General features: G+C 39.6%; 2 protein-coding genes across 2 annotated transcripts in view; both read right to left on the reverse strand.

The window, feature by feature from the left end:
- The window catches only part of TXLNG (taxilin gamma), a 34,209-nt gene extending 29,880 nt beyond the window's left edge, over window positions 1-4,329 (reverse strand). Inside the window, exon 1 of the mRNA XM_006259120.4 lies at window positions 4,165-4,329. Coding sequence (XP_006259182.3) covers window positions 4,165-4,314 — 150 coding nt within the window. The 5' untranslated portion in view covers window positions 4,315-4,329. The remainder of the gene's footprint in view (window positions 1-4,164) is intronic.
- A 15,014-nt stretch (window positions 4,330-19,343) lies between these two features.
- Window positions 19,344-23,691, reverse strand: part of SYAP1 (synapse associated protein 1) — a 33,080-nt gene continuing 28,732 nt past the window's right edge. The window contains exons 7-9 of the mRNA XM_019495119.2: window positions 23,093-23,151; window positions 21,863-22,010; window positions 19,344-21,001 (exon numbers count right to left, since the gene is read on the reverse strand). Coding sequence (XP_019350664.1) covers window positions 20,874-21,001; window positions 21,863-22,010; window positions 23,093-23,151 — 335 coding nt within the window. The 3' untranslated portion in view covers window positions 19,344-20,873. The remainder of the gene's footprint in view (window positions 21,002-21,862; window positions 22,011-23,092; window positions 23,152-23,691) is intronic.

The following is a 23,691-nucleotide window of genomic DNA, read 5'->3' on the forward strand; positions in this document are numbered from 1 at the left end:
ATTATTTTCTTACCCACTTATAAGATCAAAAATATAACAAAAAGTATTAATTCAGGTTTACTAGAGGAGAGATATCTATACTAGTGTCCTTATACTCAAGTTCTAGAACTCTTATTACTGAAAAAAAAAGGTTTAAGTCATTAGCATAACCTCTTAATAGCCAGACAGAATAATAGAAAAGTACAACTAGAATGGAGGACCTCTGGAGGTCATCTATTCCAAGCTAAAAGTACCCTATTTTATTTTGTGTAATTGGCAGTCCAAAACAACTGGCCACAAAACTGACTTTAAGGCTAAAAGATACTTGTGTCTAATTAAATTTCTAATTTGAAGGCCTGTGATAAAAAATTAAGATGTGGAATTTTTTTTAACCATTACAAATATTTATTAAATTGCAAGAGAAATAGGAAAATTGCATTAAAAACACCTGTTATCGTTGACAGAAGCATACCTGCACAAGCTAACGTTTAAAATGTTGAATTTTGATCATTTTACTGAAAAATAGGAAATAAAATCCAAAATCTGAGCAGTTTCACATTACAAATACTTTCTTGTTAAAGAGCTCTGCAAGCCCTCCCTACAAATATAATTATTTCAGGTATCTCTGATATGCAGCCATCTATCTCTGAGGTTTTCAATGAGATGTAAACTGAGTGGTATGGTGAAAAGAGATCAGCCTTTTTTTTTTTTTTTTAAACCTCTGGCCACAAAAGGGGAAAATTAGTACAGGGGATAATTGGTAAAAATAGAGGCAACAAGAAGATACCTTTTTTCACTCGCTCATTTGTGATACTCACTACAATCCAATATCAAGGCAATCAGCTTAGTGTTTTAAAACCCATGACATCTCTTTGAACAAGTATATTCTCTCCAGACCTTGTTTCAGGACTTACAATCCCTCCCTGCTTCTGTCTTCACTGTAGGCTACGGTACACTATCAGTGGAAACTGTCATGGACCACAGAAACCTACATAAGTTTTGTTTCTATTTCTTCCAGCACTGTTTGAATACAAACAGCAATACACCCTATCAGAACACACAGGTCACCCAGCTACATTTGACAGTATGGCACAAATCTGATCATTTAATCTTGTTTTAGTACAGGTACTCCTCACTTAACGACCTCCTGCTCGGAGTACCGACTGCTCGGAGAGCTGGTTGTAAGTCTGCGCGGTCGTTAAATAGGTAGGTCGTTAAGTGAGGAGTACCTGTATTTATAATACAGCCTACAGATGTTTGACTTTCATGAGCACAGATACCACATACTACACAAAAATACACTTTATATATCTCTCTGTCTATACATACTATTTCCCCAACACTTGAGGACACCCAGCCCACACCAAACTAGTACATGCCACTCCAACCAAAAAAGGTGGAGTACTGTAATAGCTTTATATTTCTGCTAAAATTATTGTTACCAAGTAGACTAATAGTGAAACTTTAAAGGTTAGTTTTAGCCTTCAGAAAGCTGAGATGCTGTTGTGGGCTGAGGCCCAGATAGTGAAAGTTCTTAAAAACAGAAGGCCCAAAAGATTTTTTCAAATTTATGATTCTCAAATAGGTACAGCAAGAACTTCAACATAAGCAATACTAAAGCTAACAGGTAAAACATCAGAGTCCAAACAATGAAGGCATGCTTGAAGGATATTGCTCAGTTGACCACACCGTCTTCAACCTTTCTGTACTTGTTTACTGAGTACAGAATATCCAGGTGCCTCACCACACTAAGGCGGGGGGGGGGGGGGGAAGGAAGGAGAGTAGTTTTACCATGTGTTAGCCATGTTAAAATCTAGTGTGAAAAGGTAGGTAAATATTATCACCCATTACAGAAACGGTAAAAAAACCCCTACGCTTCCTTTACCCAGCTATAACCTTGATCTGTTAACAAGTGAAAACTGACATGATTTATCCAAAATAAGTTTTAACAAGATGTTAATGTCTCTTTTTCCCTAATGTGGACACAGTTAAAGAATCATCTAACGCCACTGTAAATATTCAGCCTACACAAAGGAGTTACCTTCAGAGTGTCAACAACTGTAAGGGCAATTTCACCTACATATTTTTAATATAAATCTATGATGCACAAAAAATTTAAGTTGAAAATTTATGGAAACAAAACCTTTGTTCTGTGATCTCATGCCACCAACTTATCACAAGGCAAGTGAATGTAAAACCAGTTTATTGCAGCTCTCTTTTTGCAATGTTCTTTTTAGGGCTGTTCTATTGCTAACACTTAACTGGATTAAACTATTATGAGCATGGTAGTATTATTATTTATACCCTGTGGTTTTTCTTTAAAAAAACAGACTTCCACGGATATGGCCAACTGACTACACTTGAAAAACTGTATTCCAAACAACTGTATTCCAAACTATTGTGCTCCTATGCTTAGACCACTGAAGTAAATTGAAAAAAAAAATGCTCCATTGTATTTATATGATTTACTTTAATTTCTCAGGTTAGACCAAAAAAGGAAAAAGGCAGTTTCATTTTTGTTTATAAACAGTAGCACTTCCAGGTTCCTGATATGTTGGTAATCTACATAATCCTAACAGGAAGACATTTCCAAATTGATTAAAAGGCAGGGTTTTTCTCCCCCCCCTTGCTAAACACTTCTTTGATCCAAAGTAGGCTGGCAGAGATCCTCCGAAACTTTCTGCCTGTTGGAAATACATTTTAACAAGATCTTATTTCCTCTATGGCCTACAAAACGTATTTTTCCCCTCTGACAGTCCTTTTGACATGAACTCATTCACTTACTGAAATTCACTTACATTTGTATTTCAAATCCGCACATGTAAAGGTGACCTGCAAAGGAAAAATGGGCTTTGTGCCATCTTTTTTATGCAATATAAAGATTTCAGAATTCAAGCTCTCTGGGAGGAAATCTGCAGATGGTGTTTCTGGAGGACCCAGAGAACCTGAATTCTTAGACCTTAACTGAGAAATGAAGCACTGAATGTTTAACAAACCAATCTCCTACTTAGCTACTTATGTGAGACAAAAAATGCATTTGAACAATATGACTCACTTCCCCTCAATCAGGTTCCACTTCTGTTTTTATGATAACCCTACTTGCTTGCCATCCATCCACGGACCTTTCTGGAAAAAAAGCAGGCAAGCCCCACGTTTCTAAGGCCAGACCAAACAAAACAGCACCCGAGCACAGCGTGGAGCCTCCCACCCACTACAAGGAAATGGCTTTGCTTTCTCATTCACAGGGCACGTTCCAAAGGTGAAGACACAAGTCCTGTACTTTTGGCAACGCCTTCCCATTACTCAATTCAACGTGACTCCTTTACTGGGGAGCACTTCTGAAACAAGCCTTGTAACTTTGCTTTCTCAAGGTTGGCAGCATCCTGGCTGCTTTGGTAGAGGCCAGGAGGAAAATAAAACGAGTCTGTGAAGAAGTGGCCGGCAACAGCAGCAAGATTTTTATAGAGCCATAGAAAGTTAGGGCTGGAAGGGACCTCTGGAGGTCATCTAGTCCAACCGTCTGCTCAAAGCAGGGTCATCCCCAACTAGATCATCTCAGTCAAGGCTTTGTCTAGCTCGGGCTTAAAAACCTCCAAGAATGGAGAGACCACCACCTCTCTGGGTAGCCTCTTCCAGTGTTTTACTACCCTGCTAGTGATGGAGTTTTTCCTCATAGCCAACCTAATCTTCCCGTGATGCAACTTGAGACCGTTGCTCCTTGTTCTGTCATCGGCCACCACTGAGAACACCACTGAGTGGTGGTCCAGCCTCTTTCCAACCCCCCTCAGGTAGCTAAAGGCTGCTATTAAGTCCCCTGTCTCCTTTTCCCCAGACTAAACAAGCCCAGGTCCTTCATTTTCCCAGGACAGTGGGGGTGGGAACGGCGCTGTCCCCAGACACAGACCCCCTAGCTGCCCAAAACAAAGGAAAACCAGGCACTAGAGGGCACTTCTTACTCCAGACCCCGCTGCCCTCGGCCGGCCCGGCGCGGAAGAGCCGAGCAGTGCTCCCCGCCCCGCGCCCACCATAACCCCAGCCTGGCCCCGGCGCCGCTCGCCTGGAGGCGGGGCACGTGCTCCCCTCGCGCCGCAGCCCCAGCCCCAGCCCCAGGAGCGGAGCCGCGCGCAGGGTGCGGGTGGGGGAGGGGCGCGCGGGAAGGGATAACGGCGCGCGGGCAGCCGTTACCTCCGAGCTGCCGAGCGACCCCGCGCCAACCGCTGCTGCCTCGCGTCGGCCCGGCCTCGGCCCTGGCCCGTGCCCCGCCCCCGCCGCGCGGCTTGTGCTGCTGCCGACGCCGCCGCCGCCGCGCGCTGCCTCGGCTCCGCGCGTCGCCATGATGTGACGGAAGCATCCAAACAAGCAGCCCGGCCCGGGGCCCCGGAAACTCTCACGCTCCCCACCGCAGCCAATCAACGCGCGGCTCCTCCATGGTCACGTGGCGCCCAGCCTGCCCCGCGGCCTCCCGCAGGGCCTACAGTTCCCGGCGTGCCGCGCGCGCCCGGGCCCGGCCTGCTCCACGGCCGCGGGGTACTCCGGGAACTGTAGTTGCAACTACCCGCGCAGGGTCGGCCTGGGGAGGGCGGGCCCCGGGGTTGTATGCCCTTGACCGCAGGGGTCGCGCCGCGTGCGGTGCCCGCCCGGCGTTTCTCGGGGGAGGACGAACTTCTCGAGGGGGCGGGGCAATGTAAATTTAAGCCTGTGCTGGTGCGTCAACATAGGCGACTTTATGAGCAGAGTTAAATCTGCTGCATGTGAAGTTAAAACCACCCCCCCCCGCCCCCAAATCGGCACCACACACATGTACATACACACAGAGATTTAATAGATTTTTATGCACACACAACACCCCTCCTCCCCAATCAGTGCAATGCATACACATACACTTTTCAATCAGTGCAACACCCACTTTAAATCAGCACAAGTTAGTTTATGATTAAAAATTGGGTAGCAGATTTAACCCTAAACCACTGTTGCACATACATGTCCACATTTCAATCCCACCTATAGTGAAAACAATGCAGTGCTGAGTCCAGCTGAGGCCTGCAGCAACCAGATGTTCCCCCTCTCCCTGTTTCTCAAGAGACAATGTACCTGGGACGTATATACCTTCAGTAGCCTACAGGCAACCACTTCAACTCTCCTACCAAAGGGGCTGCAATTCCTACTCACCTTATGCGTGTTTCTAGAAGTGTAATGCAACAAACACCTCAGGAAGGAAAGGGGGTAGCTGCTCTTGGCAGGCAAACCACGCTTTATGAGGTATCTGTTAAAAATAAATTGCAGGTTAACGGAGGAAAATTTCATCTCCCGCCTTTTGGCCTTTTTCATGTATTAAAATCCTAAACATTTTACTTGTTCTTGCTCCAGATCAAGCCAACTTTTGGCCTTTTTAATGTATTAAAATGTTAAATATTTTACTTGTTTTTGCTGTGGATTAAGCCAGCTTTGAAAACCAAGCCAACTCAGCTGTTTGTCCTGTGTAATACATGAAAATGGTGGCAAAGTTTGTAGGAGTCACTGCATTTCACTGTGATACCTATGGTTAAGGTGACCCAATTTCCAAGGGTGGGGGGAGGGGAACTGGGTAGAATTAGGGCACTTGTCGGAAGGGTGGAGGAGTTGTGCTGGGAGTGAGGTGTATATTATTAGGTGAAAGAACAAAGGAAGCCCTAACCTCAGCCAAAGAACACCTTTACTGACCTGGGTGCCTACTGATTCAATTCTGCTTTTAGAAAGAGAACCAGTTTAAGAAGAAATAGGGAGGAAGACAGGATTATAAAATTGTCCAGGGTGGGAATGAGGTTATGGCAAGCATGCATTCCTTGAACCAAGCTCAGGGGGCCACTGGAGGGTGTTAAAAATAACCAGCTGTTATGACTCATTAGGAAAGAGACCTTGGAGTCATTGTAGACAGTTCTTTAAAAACGTCAACTCTGTGTGCGGTAGCAACCAAAAGAGCCAATTAAAAATGTTGGGCATCATTAAGAAAGGAACTGAAAACAAAACAGAAAAATCTCATTATGCTATTATACAAATCCATGGTGCACCCACATCTCGAATATTGTGTGTACTTCTGGTCCCCACATTTAAAAAAGGATATAGTAGAATTAGAAAAGGTACAGAGAAAGGCAACCAAAACGATCAGATGCCTTGAACAGTTGCTATACCAGGGAAGACAAAAAAGGCTAAAGTTGTTCAGTTTGGAAAGCAGATGGCTGAGGGGGGATATGACAGAGGTCTATAAAATCATAAAGGGAATGGACCAAGTGAACAGGGAACTGTTGTTTACCAAGCTCCAGAATACCAGGGGGGGCACACACTGAAATTAGTGGGTGACAGCTTTAAACCTAAGTAGTGTAGTTTACATGTTGTTAACTTGTAGAATTCATTGCCACAGGAGGTGGTGGAGGCAGATAGCATGTCCAGGTTCAAAAAGGGACTGGATAAATTAATGGTTGATAGATCTACTAATGGCTATTTAACAAAATGATTGGACATGTTTCCTTTGGTAGCTCTAATCCAATAAATGGTGGATGCCAGGAAGGGTATTGAACAGGGCAGTCGTTCTCACCCTTTGGTACCTTACATACCCCCTGCCAAAGTGAAACCAGAAGTCGCATCGTGGCACTTCTGGTTTCACCACTGTGAGCTGAGTCCCACTTTTTCCACCGCAGCCCAGGGCAAAGCAGCCTGCACGGGGCCTCCCTCCCTATCCCCTGGTACACTGACGCTAGCAAGTGAAAGCCCCAGTGCACCGGACACAGTGAGAGGGGCGGCATCTGGAACTTCTGGGCTGAGCAGGCAGACGCTTCCAACCTGCTGTGTGTGTGTGTGTGTGGGGAGGGAGGGGTACGCAGCACCCACGTACCCCCCTGCCCATGTTTTGCGTACCCCCAGGGGTACGTGTACCACAGGTTGAGAAACACAGGAATAAGGGACAGATCACTCTAGAGATATCCAGTTTGGTGCTCCCCCTGTATAGCATCCACTCCTGCCACTGTTGGGGATATGCCTATTTCATGTGCTGAATGGTCCTGTTCTTAAGCCCATCAAGACAACTATAAGCCTCCCTTAATGAACAGGGATCCTGGTTTTATCCAAATTAAAAAAATCCCCAATTTTTGGTTTAAAAAAGAGCAACCCCAAATCCACATTTTTCTGTGCCTAAAATGAAACACTAGAGAGAGAGAGAGAGAGAGAGAGAGAGAGAGAGAGAGTGTATAAATGTGTTTCACTTAAATCACCAAAAGTGTGGATTTGAAAATTGGGATTTTTTTTTTTAATCAGAGGTTAATGAGGTAGGCCACTGGGGACATATCAACTGAATCTGGGGGACAAATAATAGGAAAACAGGGAAGGGGGTGATGTCACAGGTTAATAACAAGAAGGGATCTGGAACAAGACACCAAGCAGAGATGAGGAACCTGTGGATGTAGACCAGTGAAAGCAGTGAAAGGAAAACAGCCCCACACTTGCTCAGAATCCTCCTGACCAGCTTCCTTCCTGGTCTGACATATGGCCACCTTGGCTAGAGCCAAAGAGACAGCTGACCAGGAGGTCCAGGGACTTGGTGAGGCCACAGACAGGGAGTGCATAACAGAAAAGGTATGGGGAGAAATGCATCCAGGACCTCAGCAGGAGGTTCTATAGGAGGCAAAAAAAGGGGATGCAACTTGGCATACTCAAGGTGAGCATTCGCCAGGGTCTCCCTCTGTTGGCAAAAGGGGCAGAGGTTGAGGGTGTCCATCGAGTGTGCCAGATGCATGTCTGTGGTGGTGGCTCAATAAAAGAGCTTCCAGCTGAGGTCCCTGGTGGCTCTTGGGCGGAATACATGCTTGTCCACTGGGGACCCTCACTTCTCCAGGTTCAGCTACAGGGAGAAAAGGATACATAGTTAGTGCTGGTAAGCCTGCCTTTAATAAAGTAAAACCATAACACTAGCTGCATGGTTCAGGTGCAGTAACAAGTTAAAATGTACTGTTATACTAGGAGCTACATGAGGCCTTTTCATCAACGAAAACAATAGGTTTCCATCAGGAAATTAAAGGAAGTAAGGAGAAAGTAAGAATTAAAGGAACGTAAGAATTAAAAACATATTAAAATTGAAAATAACTATTCTTGGACACTTACCATGACATACTCTTCTGCTGCTGTCAGTGATAATACCAGATATTATTGTTCGGTAAGCATAGACAGAATATTTCTTCAAAACTCAATTTATATAAAAGTTTACATTGTTTGAGGGAGGGTTGAGGCAGGCCCAAGATGGGAGCAGGTATTGATGATTTATAGAAGTCTTAGGGAAAGGCTATCAGTGATGCTGCATTTTTAATTTCTCAGAAGTGTAGACATCTGAACTAGAATGAAAATAGCTCCAATTTACATTTCAAAGCATGTCTTTTAACAGAATATTAATCATACTCTCTTTCATTCTCTTTCTGAGATTTCTTTTCAAAATAAGTAGTCCAACAAAGAGACATACCAACAATATTGGAAAATGAAATGTAATTCAAGCAAGCAGGAGTATGTACATCCTTAAAAATGTGAGGTTACATTTGAAACTATACAGGAATGGGGATATGCAAATCACAAGCTTCAGCTGATATAGCCAGTGAAGGATAGGTGGTAAACAGTAGAGACTAGGACTAGTTACATAGGTACAAGACAATCCTCCGTTCCACCTGACACAGATAAACAAAATTATGTTACGGAGGGAGAGATGAGCACGTAAAGAGATGTGACTCAGATAACCCTGTTAAGGTGAAAGTCTCCATGAGCTTTTATTCTTTTCTTGAGTTTTGGTGCATGCCTCTTTCAGTCCATACGAGAGTCTGGCGAAGGACTCATCATGGAAAGCACAGAGTTTTGTCAGATATTAACAAAAATATGCTGACCTAAATTGGTTATTTAAAGCTTAACGATTTTCAAAGGTTGTTATTTCAATGAATTAATGACTGACTTCAATTTAAAACTGGACATTGATATAGAGTTGTTCTTTGAAAACTTACCTACTCTAAGAGTTTGAGAGCTCAGATCTTGAAGGAGTTCTGCAATGCAGTATTAGAACAAAATTAATAGATGCGATTTATTACTGGAAGGAGATCATAGTGGGGAGATTTTCTCTGGAAGACCAGATGGAGTAGAAATTAATTGCTGCTAATTTTAAACTATTTAGAGATGTGTAGGTATTTTATCTATGTAAAATTCCCTCAATAAAAGTCTGCCAAAATAACTACCATTTCATGTGCAAGATGATGAAAACAACCAAAATTTCAAAACAGACATCTCATTCCATATTTAGACACCCATATTTGCAGCCTGATAAAGTGCAGGCCACATAGCAAATCCCAGGAAAATCAGTTTTACTTTCAGATTTAAGCACATTACTGTAAGAACCCATTTAAGAAAATTTCAGCAATCAGTTTTCACATACTGTACATTTTTAAAGTAAGCAACTAAATCTATTTTTTTTTGTATTTGTATTCTTGAAACACTACTGCACCATTATACACTTGTAAGTATCATGAATTAATTAGATACTGTTATCAAGCACTTCCCCCAAGCACTACAATACCACCAGGATACAGTAAAAAAAATGTGTATATGCATAAGACCACAGAATTAGGCCCAAAAAGATTATTGAAAAAGTTGCTTACAATGAAAAATAAACTTTTAGTACACTGACCCTCCAACAAGACCACCTGTTTTGCATAGTTTCTAAAAGCTCCAAACATGAGGGCAGTGTGACTGGGACTACTCATCAGTAGGTATAGGGGAGGAGGTGTTGGTTCAGAACATTTTAATGCATCATGAGAAGTGCTGTGCTTGTAAGTAGGAAAATATATTAAAAAAAGGACCAATTACGACTGCTCTGAAAGCAAGATATAATGTTTATCTACACATTTCTAAATGCAAGGCAGGCTGAAATAATATTACAACACCAATCTTCAACATCATCTCCCATGTAATATTTATACAGAAATCACAAACATTCAACATACCAGAGACAAGTGGAATCCCTACGTATTGGGTGCCTCTACACATGCGATTTACTGTGGAGCTGGCTGATTAGCTCTGCAGTAAAGTGTCACTGTCTACATGTGCATCCATATTAGGGAGCAGTAAATTAACTCTGCCGTAGGATAGTACTGTCTGGTATAAGTACTATCCTACAGTAGAATAATTTACACCACCACAACATATGCAGATGGTGATTGGTGTTGGCTGGGGCACAAGGGTGCTACAGTACGGGGGGGGCTGCCTGCTGTCTAGCCCTGTATTGTAGCACCCTTGTGCCCCAGCCAGTCCTGATGCTGTGACCTGGAGCTGTTGCACCCTAGCTAAAACTGCTGCGGTCCCAGGCACGTGTGTATACACTGCTCAAGAGAGCCACTGACTCTGGTGCTAACTGCACCAGAATTTATCACTCCAGGCTAACTCTACTTGTAGATACACCCACTGTGAATCTTTCAATTAATTTAAGAGCAGGCTCTTCACAATGCAAGTCAGAAACCCTGATTTCTCATACAAGAGAACTACCTCCCACATAGTCCCTAATCAAGCCTACATACATAATGAAAAAAAGAAGGAAAAAGCCTTTTTTTTTTTTTTTTTTTTTTTACATTTGAACAGGTTCTAGATTAACTTCATCCACTTCAGAGTGAGCCCTTTTGTCACCGTGGGTGGCAAGATACTGGCTATATGCACAGCTGGAGGCAAAAAACCCAAGATGTCAGGATATATAAATAATAGGACTCATAACACAGAAAAATGTCATTATGTATCTATTGTGCAATTTCACCCTGACTACCGGACACCCTAGCTCAAAAAGATATTGGAAAATTAAATGAGGTTTAGACAAGGGTATAAAGTCATGGGGCATAGAAACACACTCCTGTAAAGAGAGAAAACACTGGGATTGTTTACTGTAGACGGGAGACAAGTAGGGAATCATGATAAAAATATGTAACATTATAAAGAGACAGGAGAATTGAAGCATCAGTTCTTCCTGTAATAAAAGCAAGAGGACTTTCTGGACGTCAGCAAGACAGTGCTCCCTTGGCCCCTCATTCCTGCTTCATGCATGCTGCCCGCTGAAAAACTGTCATGTAGCCAACTATTAGAGTTCTTGTGAGTGTGCCCAAGACTGACGGTAGTGCCGGGTGTACATTAAACAGTTATACTAATGCAGAGAATAAGTGTAGGGGTCATGTTTTCCCTTCAGTGCTCAGTGGTACATCTGACATGGTGTATACAGGTATACAGGTTAATCAAATTAAAAGGTAGCAAATTCTGAACCAATGAAAGGAAGCATTTTGTAACACAATGGAGAAACTAAGAAAGTAATTGTTACAGGATGCCGTTGAGAAGAATAAGACTAAAAAATATATTGGATATTCACATGGATAAACAAGAATATTGGTTATAACATGTTTATTCTAACAAAGCTTGAAAGAGCTATTAAATTTCATGCTTCAGAGATTAACTCAAAGTACCTACTACTAGGAGACTACCTACTCTGAGCAGATGATTAACCCCTCTGCCTAAATTCAAAGCCTCCCATGCCTTCTTTTCAAGCATCTGGCAGTAGCCACTACAGGAGACAGAACTGGATGCGTCAGGAGGCTGATCCAGTGCAACAGTTCTTAATGTTCTTATAACCCTGTTCAGTCCTTCACTCATTGTGGGATTACTACCCAGCTCTCTCATTCACTTTTCTAATACTGCTTAGATTTTGCATGCCAACTTTCCCATTTTCACACTAAATGGTAGACTCTACTCCCCGCTCCTAATAATGCTTATTATCAACCATTATTATTATTCCCAAACATTATACAACATATACAAAGAGACCATCAATTGATTTTTACAACATCTACCCAATATAAAACAAAGAAATGGAACTGCATTTGCATGTTCACAGACCTACATTTTCCATATTGGTTTCTATTCCATTCAGGAAAACACAAGAACAGCAGACTATCCCTCTGCCTGAAGAAGGGTGCGTGTGTCCAAAAGCTTGCTAAGAACAATTTTTCCCAACTACTTAGTTGGTCTAATAAAAGATACTACATTTACCCAAATGTAAGGAGAGTGAGCAGAAAGGAAGCCACCGAGGCTCAAAAAATCATCTGACTAGAGAAAAGTGAAGTCCTATGTTTTTCTAGTGAATTGACTGTTGAGTAAATTATACTCACTTGTCCTTCTGAGGAAGGGAAGAAAAGAGAAAAAGGAACTTACCTACTAAAAATCCTACTCCTAAAACTGAACAGGACAGAACTCGAAAGTAAGATAACCCAAGATTAAGAGCTGATTGAGACATGTCACATTTAGGTTTGGTGTATACATATTTAAATGTTGATTCTTAAAGTAACATATTTCAAAGATGCGTCAATAATTTGTTTTTTAATTTGTATACACCCACCTCTTTTTTGTTTCCTTTCCCCTACTGTTATCACAAATGTTTTATTTAAAAGCATCTCCCCTGAATTCATGCATCTTGTGGGGGGAGAGAAGGGTGTATATGCGTGTGTGTAATTGAACATGACCTGTCAATTAAAGTGCAAAGACTTATTTGAGGAGATACCCCATTAGTCCCCAGATTCCTCCAATTACTCATTATAAACTTTAAAAAATGAATGGTATTTGTGGCAGCAAGAAAAAAAGATGGAAACTACCTAGTTCAGCCAACTGTTCAGATACGGATCAGAGGGAGTTATTCCCTGAAAACAAGGAACACATTCTTTTATGGGGCAGCAATTATTTACTGCATATTGGAATTTCTCTTAACAGAAAATGCATATACAATCAAAATTCTAAACCAATTGCCAATGGCCTTGTACTATGTATATACTCCATTGTTTATTAGGATCTTGCCTTAAAGAATCAGCTGCTGTTTACAATCAAAATCTTAAACTATAATCTAAGCACAAAAACCTCTCTCCTGCCAGCTGTTAGAATCAAGTCTACTTTAATACAAACTGCTTGCCTACTTGCATATTGCTTATACAGTTGGATTTTAGGTTTGTGTTAATAAATGTGTAAAATATCACAAAGAACTAAAACAGTACAGTCTCTTGATATATGACTGCATGGGGTTTTTTTGCTTTTTTTTTTTTTTTAAACTTTGCTCACTTTATTTTGCTTATAAGTATTGCCAGTTATTAGAATCAGAAATGCTCAGCCCCAGTGCAATTCTAATAAACAATATGTTAATTTCTCACACCAGGAATAGGACGATAAACAATATTGAGGGAGGCAGACTTAATAACGGCAGGCTAGTATTTCTAGATTCTCTGGTACTTGTTTGAAGAAAATCTAATTATCTTACTATTTAAAACAAAACCCAGAAAGTAGTTCAATTTTCTCACTTGAATGGTTTTATGCCGTCTTTGCTCTTGTTCTCTTTTAAATTAGTAATCTTTATTTACAGCACTGACTTTAACTAGTTACAATTTTCTTTTTGCATCTATACCGATTACAGCACATGCCCAGAGTAGCTTACTTGTTTCTGATTTTCCATCACAGGACTCAATGTTGTCATGCACTCCAATAACAAGTGACCTTAATTCCATGAAATGAAGCAAGGGATTTTCAAAAGATTTTTTCTTTATGCTGTCTCTGTTAAAACTGAGAAGTCAAAGCAACAGTAGTTTTTGTTTCCATTACTCATGCTTGAAGTGATAAACAGGTGAAACTATCAGCTGAACCTTAAAATGTGTAGGATGATTCCCAAATATGAAATATAAAGGACAGACTAAGAAGAAATCTTGGACTATGTTGTGAGACTATAAACAGTTGAAACATACTAGATTTTCAATATTTATATATATTACCTCAGCCTACCCTATTAAGTAAATCATTTAAACTTTAGTTATAGGTATCTCAACCTTAATAATATTAAAAGAAAACACAGCAAAAAAGAAAAAAAAATAGCATATCGTATGGCAACAGCCTTCAAACCAGCTTTATACATTTTACCTGTTATTTTAAAAACAGCTAATATGGCCTAAATACCAAGGATTACTATTTAAGATATAGATTTAAGAAACAAACACACAATGTTTATAACTGTATTTTGATGTTTTGTGACAAAAAATATTATCCATTACCAGACAGCGATTACACTTCTTTTAATAGGGAATCCAGCCACTGGTGTAGTTATCAATTAGCTTACTCACCCCATGATATGCCTGTCAGTATATCCATCACCCATACTTCAAGACTAGGGACCAAAATTACACATAAGCCGCTATAGGTGACTGGAAACCAATTCAAATCTGTAACACAGCACAAGTTCAGTGCACATAAACCACTTTCAAAATGGCCAAAACCAAGATAAATCTGGATGGATGTAGCATCAGACTTGACTGATTTAGGTTAAATTGGTTTATTGAGCTTCTGTCCCAGATTCCCTCCATATTCAAGTTAACAGTGTCCCCCAGCATCCCAGGATGCTTTGCACCTCCCCTGCAATCCCACTTGCATGGTGGGCAGGCTAGTTTTGGCCCAAGCTGTTTAGCCAGCTGAGCAGGGAGGCGTGCTTTAGCATCCCCTGGCTTCTGGCCTGGGCCACTGCAAGCATCTGGTTTCATTTCCAGAATAAAAACTGAATGTCTGTTCACTTTCTTATTGGCTCAACCTATGCAGTTTGGACTAATCTGCAAAGATTGGATTGATTCAGCTTTGGACTTTTTGACAATCTGTACTTAGCCTAATGAAGTTAAATTCAGGCCTATTTTTAAACTCTTAAGCTTTAACAGGATTCTTCCCATGTTGTAATTCTATAGCTTGAATCCAAATACTGTGCATGAGTCTAGGCCTGATTTTGGTGTTGCTACTTGCCCAGACTCCCTTAGAAGTAACCAGAGGTAATCCATTCACCTGTATAACTGTTAAAATAGAAAAGTTAATAATAGTGGCGTGCACAAGAATTCATGGATCCATCCATCATTTGGATGGGTGTTGCTGGTACAGAGTGTTATTCTGTGAGCATAGGGGCCTAACATTGCTGGACAGTGGCAGTCTGCAATACCAAAGCACTTTTCTGATAATTTAATGTGACAAAGCAAAGTAATTTCTTTAAATTTCAAGCTTTTTCAGAAAACCCTAATCTATAGCAATAATCCAGGCATGGAGAACAGATTTATTTGTTAAATGTAGTATTTAGATATACAAGATGCTAAGGGGAATTCACTTTTCTGCAGGAAAAATATTTTCACTGAGCTCTGCTGCTAACATAAATTGTATGTAAGCATCTACTTCATTATTTAGCAAAAGTTGATGCAAAATTTAGCAATTTTAGTTCTGGATGAGAAAACTTCATAAATTAGTTGTGATTTTTATTTATCTGATATATATTGCACCTCCACATTGCTATTTACAGTACTGATATTATTCATATCTAAATTTGTTGCCTTAGTATGATTATGCAGGGATCAGAATTTCAAATCCTGCAATCCCTAAATCCTTCCAGGCAATACAAGTCTTTGCCTATGTACTTTTTGATGTGTGCACGGAATACAATAGTGTAGCATATGCATGTATATACAAAATAAGTAAATACTTAATAACAGTAGTAATTTTCAAAGTTTCATATCCAAGACACTGGCTCTGCAAATGAATGCACACAGGTTGTCCATTTGGCCAGAGTTCCACTCATGTCACTGAAGGCCTAAGCGATGAAGGAGATCTGCCTGTATACCTTTCTCTATAGGACTAGAACTTTAGTGCTTTTTCTCTACTATAAGCAGTCATACTTTTCCCAATTACTAATTGCATAGACCCTTTTAAATGAATGGCAGTGGAAGTTGCATATACTTGTGAAGAGCACACAAAACAACTCCTTTCAATTTTCTAGGTTAAACTCAGCTAAAGAGATTTAAAAATATCACCAACATTTTTTGCCAACAGAGAGACCTCCCAGATCAGATTTTAGTTAGGTAATGATCTTTGTTGGTTTTTATACTCTGAGAAACATTGCTGCCTCTGTAATTGTAAAATCACTGAGCACTTTATACAGAAAACAGTGATTTCCAACAACAGCTGGGGTCCCTACCTGCCATATGTACCTTTGAAAATCTGTTACTTGTATGTTACATAGAAACACAATACATAGTGGAAACTTTCTGGTGCACCTTCAATATAAAAAAACCCCATTAATATATAAGCAACCAGATGTTTGGCAGATTTATTACTTTATCCTCAGTTTAGCATTATGAACATGTATCTAGTTTTGATGATAACCATCTTATTAAAAAACTGGCACCAAGTCCCATTACTTTCCATTAAAAACCTGGGTCTACAATTGTTGCAGAACTGGAAGCATTTCAGCCAGTTAACTTATACACTTGATCAGCTCCCCGATTACTTTTGGTTCTCACATTCAGCTTATAATTACATTGGTCCAAATTTTTTTTACTGCTATCACAACTACCTATTTTTATATTTCAGCCTCAATACAACAAACCTGTTTTTTCCTTATTTCTTTTATTGAACTTCATGCATGTAATAGCATGTTGTATAGAGCCAGCTTTTATTCCCTCCCCAGTATTTTTTCCCTATAATCTTATGTGCCTCAATCCCACTAGGAGCAATCTACATGGTTCTGAGATTCAAAAGCAGATAGGAAATTGAGCCAGATATTTTTGATAAACTAATCAGTATACAGAAAGTTAATAATGAGATTTAAATTATTGCCCTTAGGGCTCAAAAGTTAATACGCCAGAAGTGAATGGACAACGTACACTATTCAGAGCTCCTTTTTTGGCTCCCTTAAGACTGATAAAAACACTGCATCATTTTAAATGTTGCAAAGAAAATCTTGAAAATGGGAACATACGAGAGATAGAAACACTTTGAAATGAGTGCATCTGCAGCTGTAAGTGGATTCCAAAATTCTGCAATGCATAGAATTGGCTCAAATTACAGCCTGACTGGTGAGTGCACTCAGAACATATTGTATTTCTAGGCTCAAAAAAAATTAATTTTAGTTTTCTACAAAATTGTTGTGTTGATGCTGTGGGGCTTTTTTGTATTTAAAAAGAATATTATTATTTGAAATAACTTTCATCTATGTTATTAATAATGCTTTGCAAATTGAGTGTTTAGGCTGCAAATACTCACACATGCAAATACTCAGTGAGACAGGCATGTTTGTAGGAGGAGCTCTTAAAGTTCATATTTTACAATCACATATTTTTCCCTTAACATAAACTTTTTGCCTGAATCTATGAAAGTGCACAGGGAAATAAAATAATTAACATGCTACAAAAACCCTGTGTTAACATGGTGACATATTTCTGTAATACTCTGCAAGGCTATATGCATTTTTTAATCAGGGATAAGAATAGTACCTATGCTGGAATTGGTACTATTCAATAAACAATGTAAATGTCAGTTAAACACTAGCAGTCCACAGAACCAAAGTTTTAAAAAGGGACATATTCCCAAATATGATATTTTGACTGTATTCCATACAAGTCTCAGAGAAAAGTAAGGGTGGAAGGTACTTTAGAAAGTCATCTGGTCAAACCACCAACCCAAGACAGGATCATCCTGTGTCTAAACCGTTCCAGATGAGCATTTGTTAAAAACTCCTAAGGATGGGGATTACGCAGCCTCTCAAGGTAATCTGTTCCAATGCTTAATCACTCTCATAGTTAGAAAGTTCTAATATCCAACCTAAATTTCCCTTGTTGCAATTTCAGGCCCCTGGCACAGGATCATTTAATGGTGCGATGAGATCTGATCCCCAATCCCAACAATCATGCCTCCTGCCATATTACAAGTGCATAGCAGGAAGCGTGATTGTTGAGATCAGATCCCAGTAGCGCAATTACTACTTTCCAGTACTGGAGGAGCCTGGGATAATGATCCTGGGTCTCCCCCTGCACTGGCAAGTTGAAAGCCAGATGCCTATAATTTGGCATGAATCAGCTTGGTTTCAGGGCTGAGACTATCAGATGATTGTTGGTTTCAGCCCTAGGACTGCACGGGGGCCATCCCAAATCCCCATGCACTGGGATGTCAGAAAACTTCATGTGGAACTCAGCTGACACATGATTTAAGGTCCTAGTGTGCCAAGGTCTGGGGATCCAGGAAAGACTGCTTGATCCAGGGGTTCTCATGCTGGTGATGTCAGAAAGCCATGTGTGCAGCCCAGCTGGCTCCCAACAACCCAAGACCCTGGACCAGATGATGACAGATCAAGTTGCATGACGGCGCTACCCCAGCACACATTCAATTTAAGGTGCTATGGAAAGCAGCCACAAAGTAACCACCCTTCAGGTATTTGAAGGCTAAAACCACTCTCAGCCTTCTCTTCTACAGACTAAATAATCCTGGTTTTTTAATATTTTCTCAAAAGTTGTGTTTCCTAGATCTTTAATCATTTTTGTTGCTTTCCACAAGACATTCTAATTCAGGAATGTCAAACTCATCCTTGGCCAGATCCAGACCACAGGGGTTCCCCCTAGACCAGATCCATGGAGCCATCAGCAACTGAGGTAGGTCTAGATCTGGGGCCAGCGGCACAAGTTTGAGGGGGAGCGGTATTGCAGGCTGGGCAGTGAAAGTCCAGGAACAAGCTGTGGCATATACTGGGGAGTGGGCAGCAGTGGGGCAAGCAAGGACTCTATTTGTACAGTCCTCATTTCTCCTCCCCCTCCGGCTACTGATAGCAATTCTCTCAGCGTCCAGAGTCCCCAAATTTTGTGGCAGGCCACATTCCACTGGTCATGCCTCCCAACTTCTGGTGGCCAGTTGTCTATTGGTGGGCCAGATGGAATGGTTCTGTGGGCCAAATTTCTTTAACACCATTGCTCTAATTTGTCTATGATATTCCATCTTTATTTTCTGATTTCTCTCAAGTTTTATTTAATTCTGCAATCATCTGCTACCTTGTAAAACCACATCCAGAGCTACCCTATCCTTTATTTGGATTACCTAATTTTCACTCTCTTGTTCTACGATCTAGATTTGACCAGTTGACTTACCTCAACCGAAGTGTCTACAGAGGAGTTGCCAAATGCTTCGTGTCATTCAGATCATTATAATGCAGAAAAAAGGAAAATATGCAACATCAAGTCTCCTCTACAAGCTGCAGGATCCCTGGGAAGACAGTACTAAGCAGGTCTCATCAATAAAAATCAGAGTCTTAGCCCAGCATTCTCATGTTAGTAGCAAATTCTTCATGGGATGAGCCCAGGACAGGTGTTTGTCTCTGGAAATTATATTATGATCTCATACTTCTAATGTGGGAAAGGTAGCACCAAATCCCACACTTTTCTTAAGGAAAGACATTTACCATTCTTGTACATGAACATGTTCTGCAATGTGTCCATAGCCATAAAGAAAAAAAGTACTATACTAAAAAGACCGCTGCGATGTTTATTTGTTGTCAATGAAAGCATTTAGGGGAATTTTCCTTGCAAATATACAATGTAATGAGAAAAACATAAGGAGAAATTGACAATTTTAAAAGTGAATTACATTTCCTGGCCTAAACAAGTCAATAGTGTTCTTTTAAATATCATTAAGTTCAGCAAAACCTATTGGATGAAATGTACACAAGGTTAAATTGTTCTCATTAGATAAATAAAATTATAAGAAAATTCCTTTTTACTTTGAGTTCCCTGAAAGCCATAACACGACATTTTCAGAAAGGGTAGCATAATTCTACATTTCAAAAGATAAGTCACTCCGTACAGCCATTACTGTGGAGTGAATGGCAAACTGAATTCCTATGGGAACAAGACATTAAGTTTAAGCTTAAATCCCATCAGTAAAATCCATCAGTCTAGAATGGGAAACAAACTCAAACCTCAGTTTTTGAAAAAGAAACTACATTTTTGTTTAAGTTTAATGACCAGCCTCCCAAAAGAGAAGTACAATGTGGAAATCTACATACGTTTAAGTATCCAACCATGGTCAGTTGTATTCTAGTACTGCTGTTCAGAAGGAAGTAAACTGTATAAATATCTACAATATTAAATAAAGATGTCCAAACCAAGCCAAAAATATGGAAGTTCAGCATTTAAAGTAGAAATATTTTAATTTGTGCTAATCCAGGCAGCAGAACTGAGATGAAAATTAATAATAATTTGAAGACAGAACATTATTAAACCATTTCTGCCTTGGGCAAAAGGAAATACCTTCACATGATGGTTTAAGATGATAATGTATTAGACCAGGAAAAGTAGGAACTGTCTTCTTATCTAGTCATTCAGATGTTGGGCAGTTATATCAAATCTAACCAATACTGATCAGTATTTTTTGGAGTCTGGATTAGTAAAAGTTTTTAAAAAAAACAAATCATTATAAAGGAAAAGTTATCTGATAAGACTTCCTATAAATTCTTTGGCGCCATACGTTCTCTTAGGAAGGTAAATTTTAAACAGAAGCTAATGCTGCAAGTACCTTAATAACTGGTACATATATACAAATAATACAGGGTCAGAGTGCAAACATGATGAAATACAGTTACTTGAAGGAATAAAGTTAGTCAGATACCATTCGATTTTTATGTCACCACCAGAGAACTGTAAATAAGCTTCAGTTGAGAATGTTTTAGATTTACAAATCCCCTAGCACAGCCTAGCAGCACATTTTGGCCCTCTAAAATTATAATTCAAACTAAACTGTAATTTCATATAACAATGTTACCACTTTTGATTATTATTTATCACCTGCAGTCCTATTTTAAGAAGAGCGATCAAAGTTCAAAACTGTTCTTACAAAGAACAGAACAGTGCTGGTTGTATCCCCATACGGACTTTTAATGATTTTAGGTTTTTTGCATTTCGTGAAGGTCTTTCAGATGCAAATAGAAAGGCAATGATCCGTATCAGTTTTTCAGAAAATGTTCATGGGTTATAGTGATTTCAGGAAATTGGTTAATTTTCTTCTTGCAGCATTTCCTCTATTTCTTTATCCCAGTTGTCATCACGTTTTTCTGATTCTGTTACTACTTCAAACTCTTGAAGCTCTTGCTGTAGCTCCTTTTCCCAATCTGCAGTCTCTTCTACAAGGAAAAGCAGCAATAAATAAATTAGTTTATAGCTAGCTAAATCTGCATCGAGGCTACTTCGCTTGGGCAGATTTAGGTTAGAGACCTAGAAATGCAAAGCTCATGACTTGCACCTATAACAGGTCCAAAAAGATCAAAAGCTAAGAATTGGAGCGGGACTCCTTCACACTAGACTATGCTACAGCAAAATAAAGATGTAAGGTATTCATTACATTTGATCTATTCTCCAGCTCAGCACAACACAAAAATGTTTTGCTCCAACAGACAAGATCATTTTTCAAACTGCTGTAGTAGCACAGTAGAAAGAAGTTGCTGTCAACCTTCTATCTTTCTTCACAAACAAAGAAAAAGAAGCTATGCTGCACTGAAACTACACATTATTGTTAACTCAAGTATTATGAATGAATAAAGATAAGTTTGTGGAGTCCACTAGCTCTCAAAAGGTCAAACAAAACCACTGGCAATTTTTAAAATGTAATGGACAATTTTTCCTATTACAATTTGTAGCTAGGAAAGCTCATATAATCATGGGATAAAGGCTGGCAATTTCATGCTTTAGGGCAAAAGGTGATCCAAAAGCCATTACTGTCCTTCTACCCTTTTTTGATGGTGACTAGGTCCAAGACAGAGAGAACTGGGGAGAAACTGGCTTTTGAAATGTTTGGTATTGCTGCCTCTGAATGTTACAAGTCCAAGTTTAAATGATTTGGTTATTTCAAACCTAGCAAATGCTAGAAACTAGAATATTCCATCTTTTGGAACCTAGTAACACTCTATCATAATTTTAATACATAGGATAAGCATAATAAAACATTTGAGAAATATTTATTTTATTAGCATTAATTTTTGTTTTACCTTCAGCTATGGAAGTCTTCTCTTCCTTGTTGTCAAGCACCAGTTGTTCCATTCCCTTCCTTAGGTCCTCCTGATTCAGGTTACAGGCATCAAAAGCATCACTCACAAATTCTGACACGCCTGGACTGGTGGAAATCTCCTCTTCATCCTGGGATGATTGATTTGTGGAAGATAAGGAAGGAAAGCTATTTGCCAAAAGTACTCACTGGTCGGAATCTCTCTTCCATAACTTGAACTAGTCACCAAATTACAAATAAAACAACTGCTGATTCTGTCAATTACTACACATCCAAGACTTTTCTTTCTAATGCAGTGGTTAGCAACTTTAAGGCTGTGGGACTGACCTAGTTCAAGTCAAAAGCCACTGGTGTGGAAAGTGTCCAACGCCAGTGATATTCCCCACAGTAGCATAGGAAAGGAACTGCTGCCAAAGCCTGGAGTCTGCAGGCCAGATCAAATAGCTCCACAGGCCAGAGGTTGCTGACCCCTGCTCCAATAGATTTTTGTTTTTTAATGGAAAAGATATTTGTTATGAGTTTGAAAAATGACTACTTTCATATGATTTTTCATTAGTTTTCCACTGAAAATTGTATTTCAGTTTAACACTTATTTAAAAAGGATAACAAATTTTAAAATAATTCAGCAGTAGCAAAAATATTTATATTAATCGATCAGACAGTTAAAAAGAAAAACAAACTGCAAGAGAAAGAGTTATAGTAGGATTCCTCTTCAGAAATCTTTCTTGTTAAATTTAGCAAGAAAGAGATGGAGGAGAGTGAACTTCTGGGCTATTTATTTTTATACAAAGATTTACAACCTTCAGAAACACTGATCTGTATTTTAAATAAATATTACCATTGCCATATTAAATATTATTGCCGCCAGACATATTTATGGCTTCATCACTGTCTAAGAGTTCTCTGGCATCAATAACGTAATCCATAAATAAATGTCTTTAGCTCTCCCCAAAATTATGATTTCTGCAGTGCCAAGCAAAGTTGTCATTGTCATAATAAAGTGTCACTATGACAACACAGTTTATATGGCCCACATGGTAAGCCTTAATATAAATTTCCAGAAGTATCATTGCTGTATATGTAAATATTTTATGAGGCAACCCTACTGTCTCCAAATATGACAAACTCAAAAAACTCCCTCAAAGCTTATGTGATTATGTCTTAAATGAAAATTTGATGCACTACACATCAGATAAAACAATAGTATTTTCACCTCTTGTGATTTCAGTTGAGATTTGATAGTAATAGGTGGCGTTTTGGGCCGAACTGTTTCTAGAAAGAAAGAAAAAAGCATTAATTTGATTAAAGGAAATACCATTTCTTACTTCAGGAAATACACACATTGAAAGGTCAAGTTCAGGTATAAAGGGAATATTGACATTAAAAATAAGGATGTGAATTGAACACAGAACCATTCTTTTCCATGGTGTTCCTATTTTTAAAATGAAATTCAAGATGAAAAACTTCAAGCATCTATACCCGCAACGTTTCCATAGCATGAAATCCTAAGTCAAACTGGAGAACAAACAAAATAAACAAAGATCCAGATAAGGTCCAGTATGTGAATGAGTCTTCAGAGCTGGTAGACTCCCTTAAAGGACCAATCTAGAATTCAAGATCTGAAGTTTTACTGCTTGAGAGGATCTTAGGACTCTAGAAATCAGACTCAGCCAAGAACCCTGGGTCAACCCTGGAAAGGCTTATCAATATAAGGGAACAAATCAAGGAAGAATATCTTGGACCACAGTCATAGATTCATAGCCGATTCATAGATGCTAGGGTCAGAAGGGACCTCATAGATGATTCCTTGGA

This window comes from Alligator mississippiensis, chromosome 1, assembly GCF_030867095.1.
Source record: "Alligator mississippiensis isolate rAllMis1 chromosome 1, rAllMis1, whole genome shotgun sequence".
NCBI classification, from domain to species: Eukaryota; Metazoa; Chordata; order Crocodylia; family Alligatoridae; genus Alligator; species Alligator mississippiensis.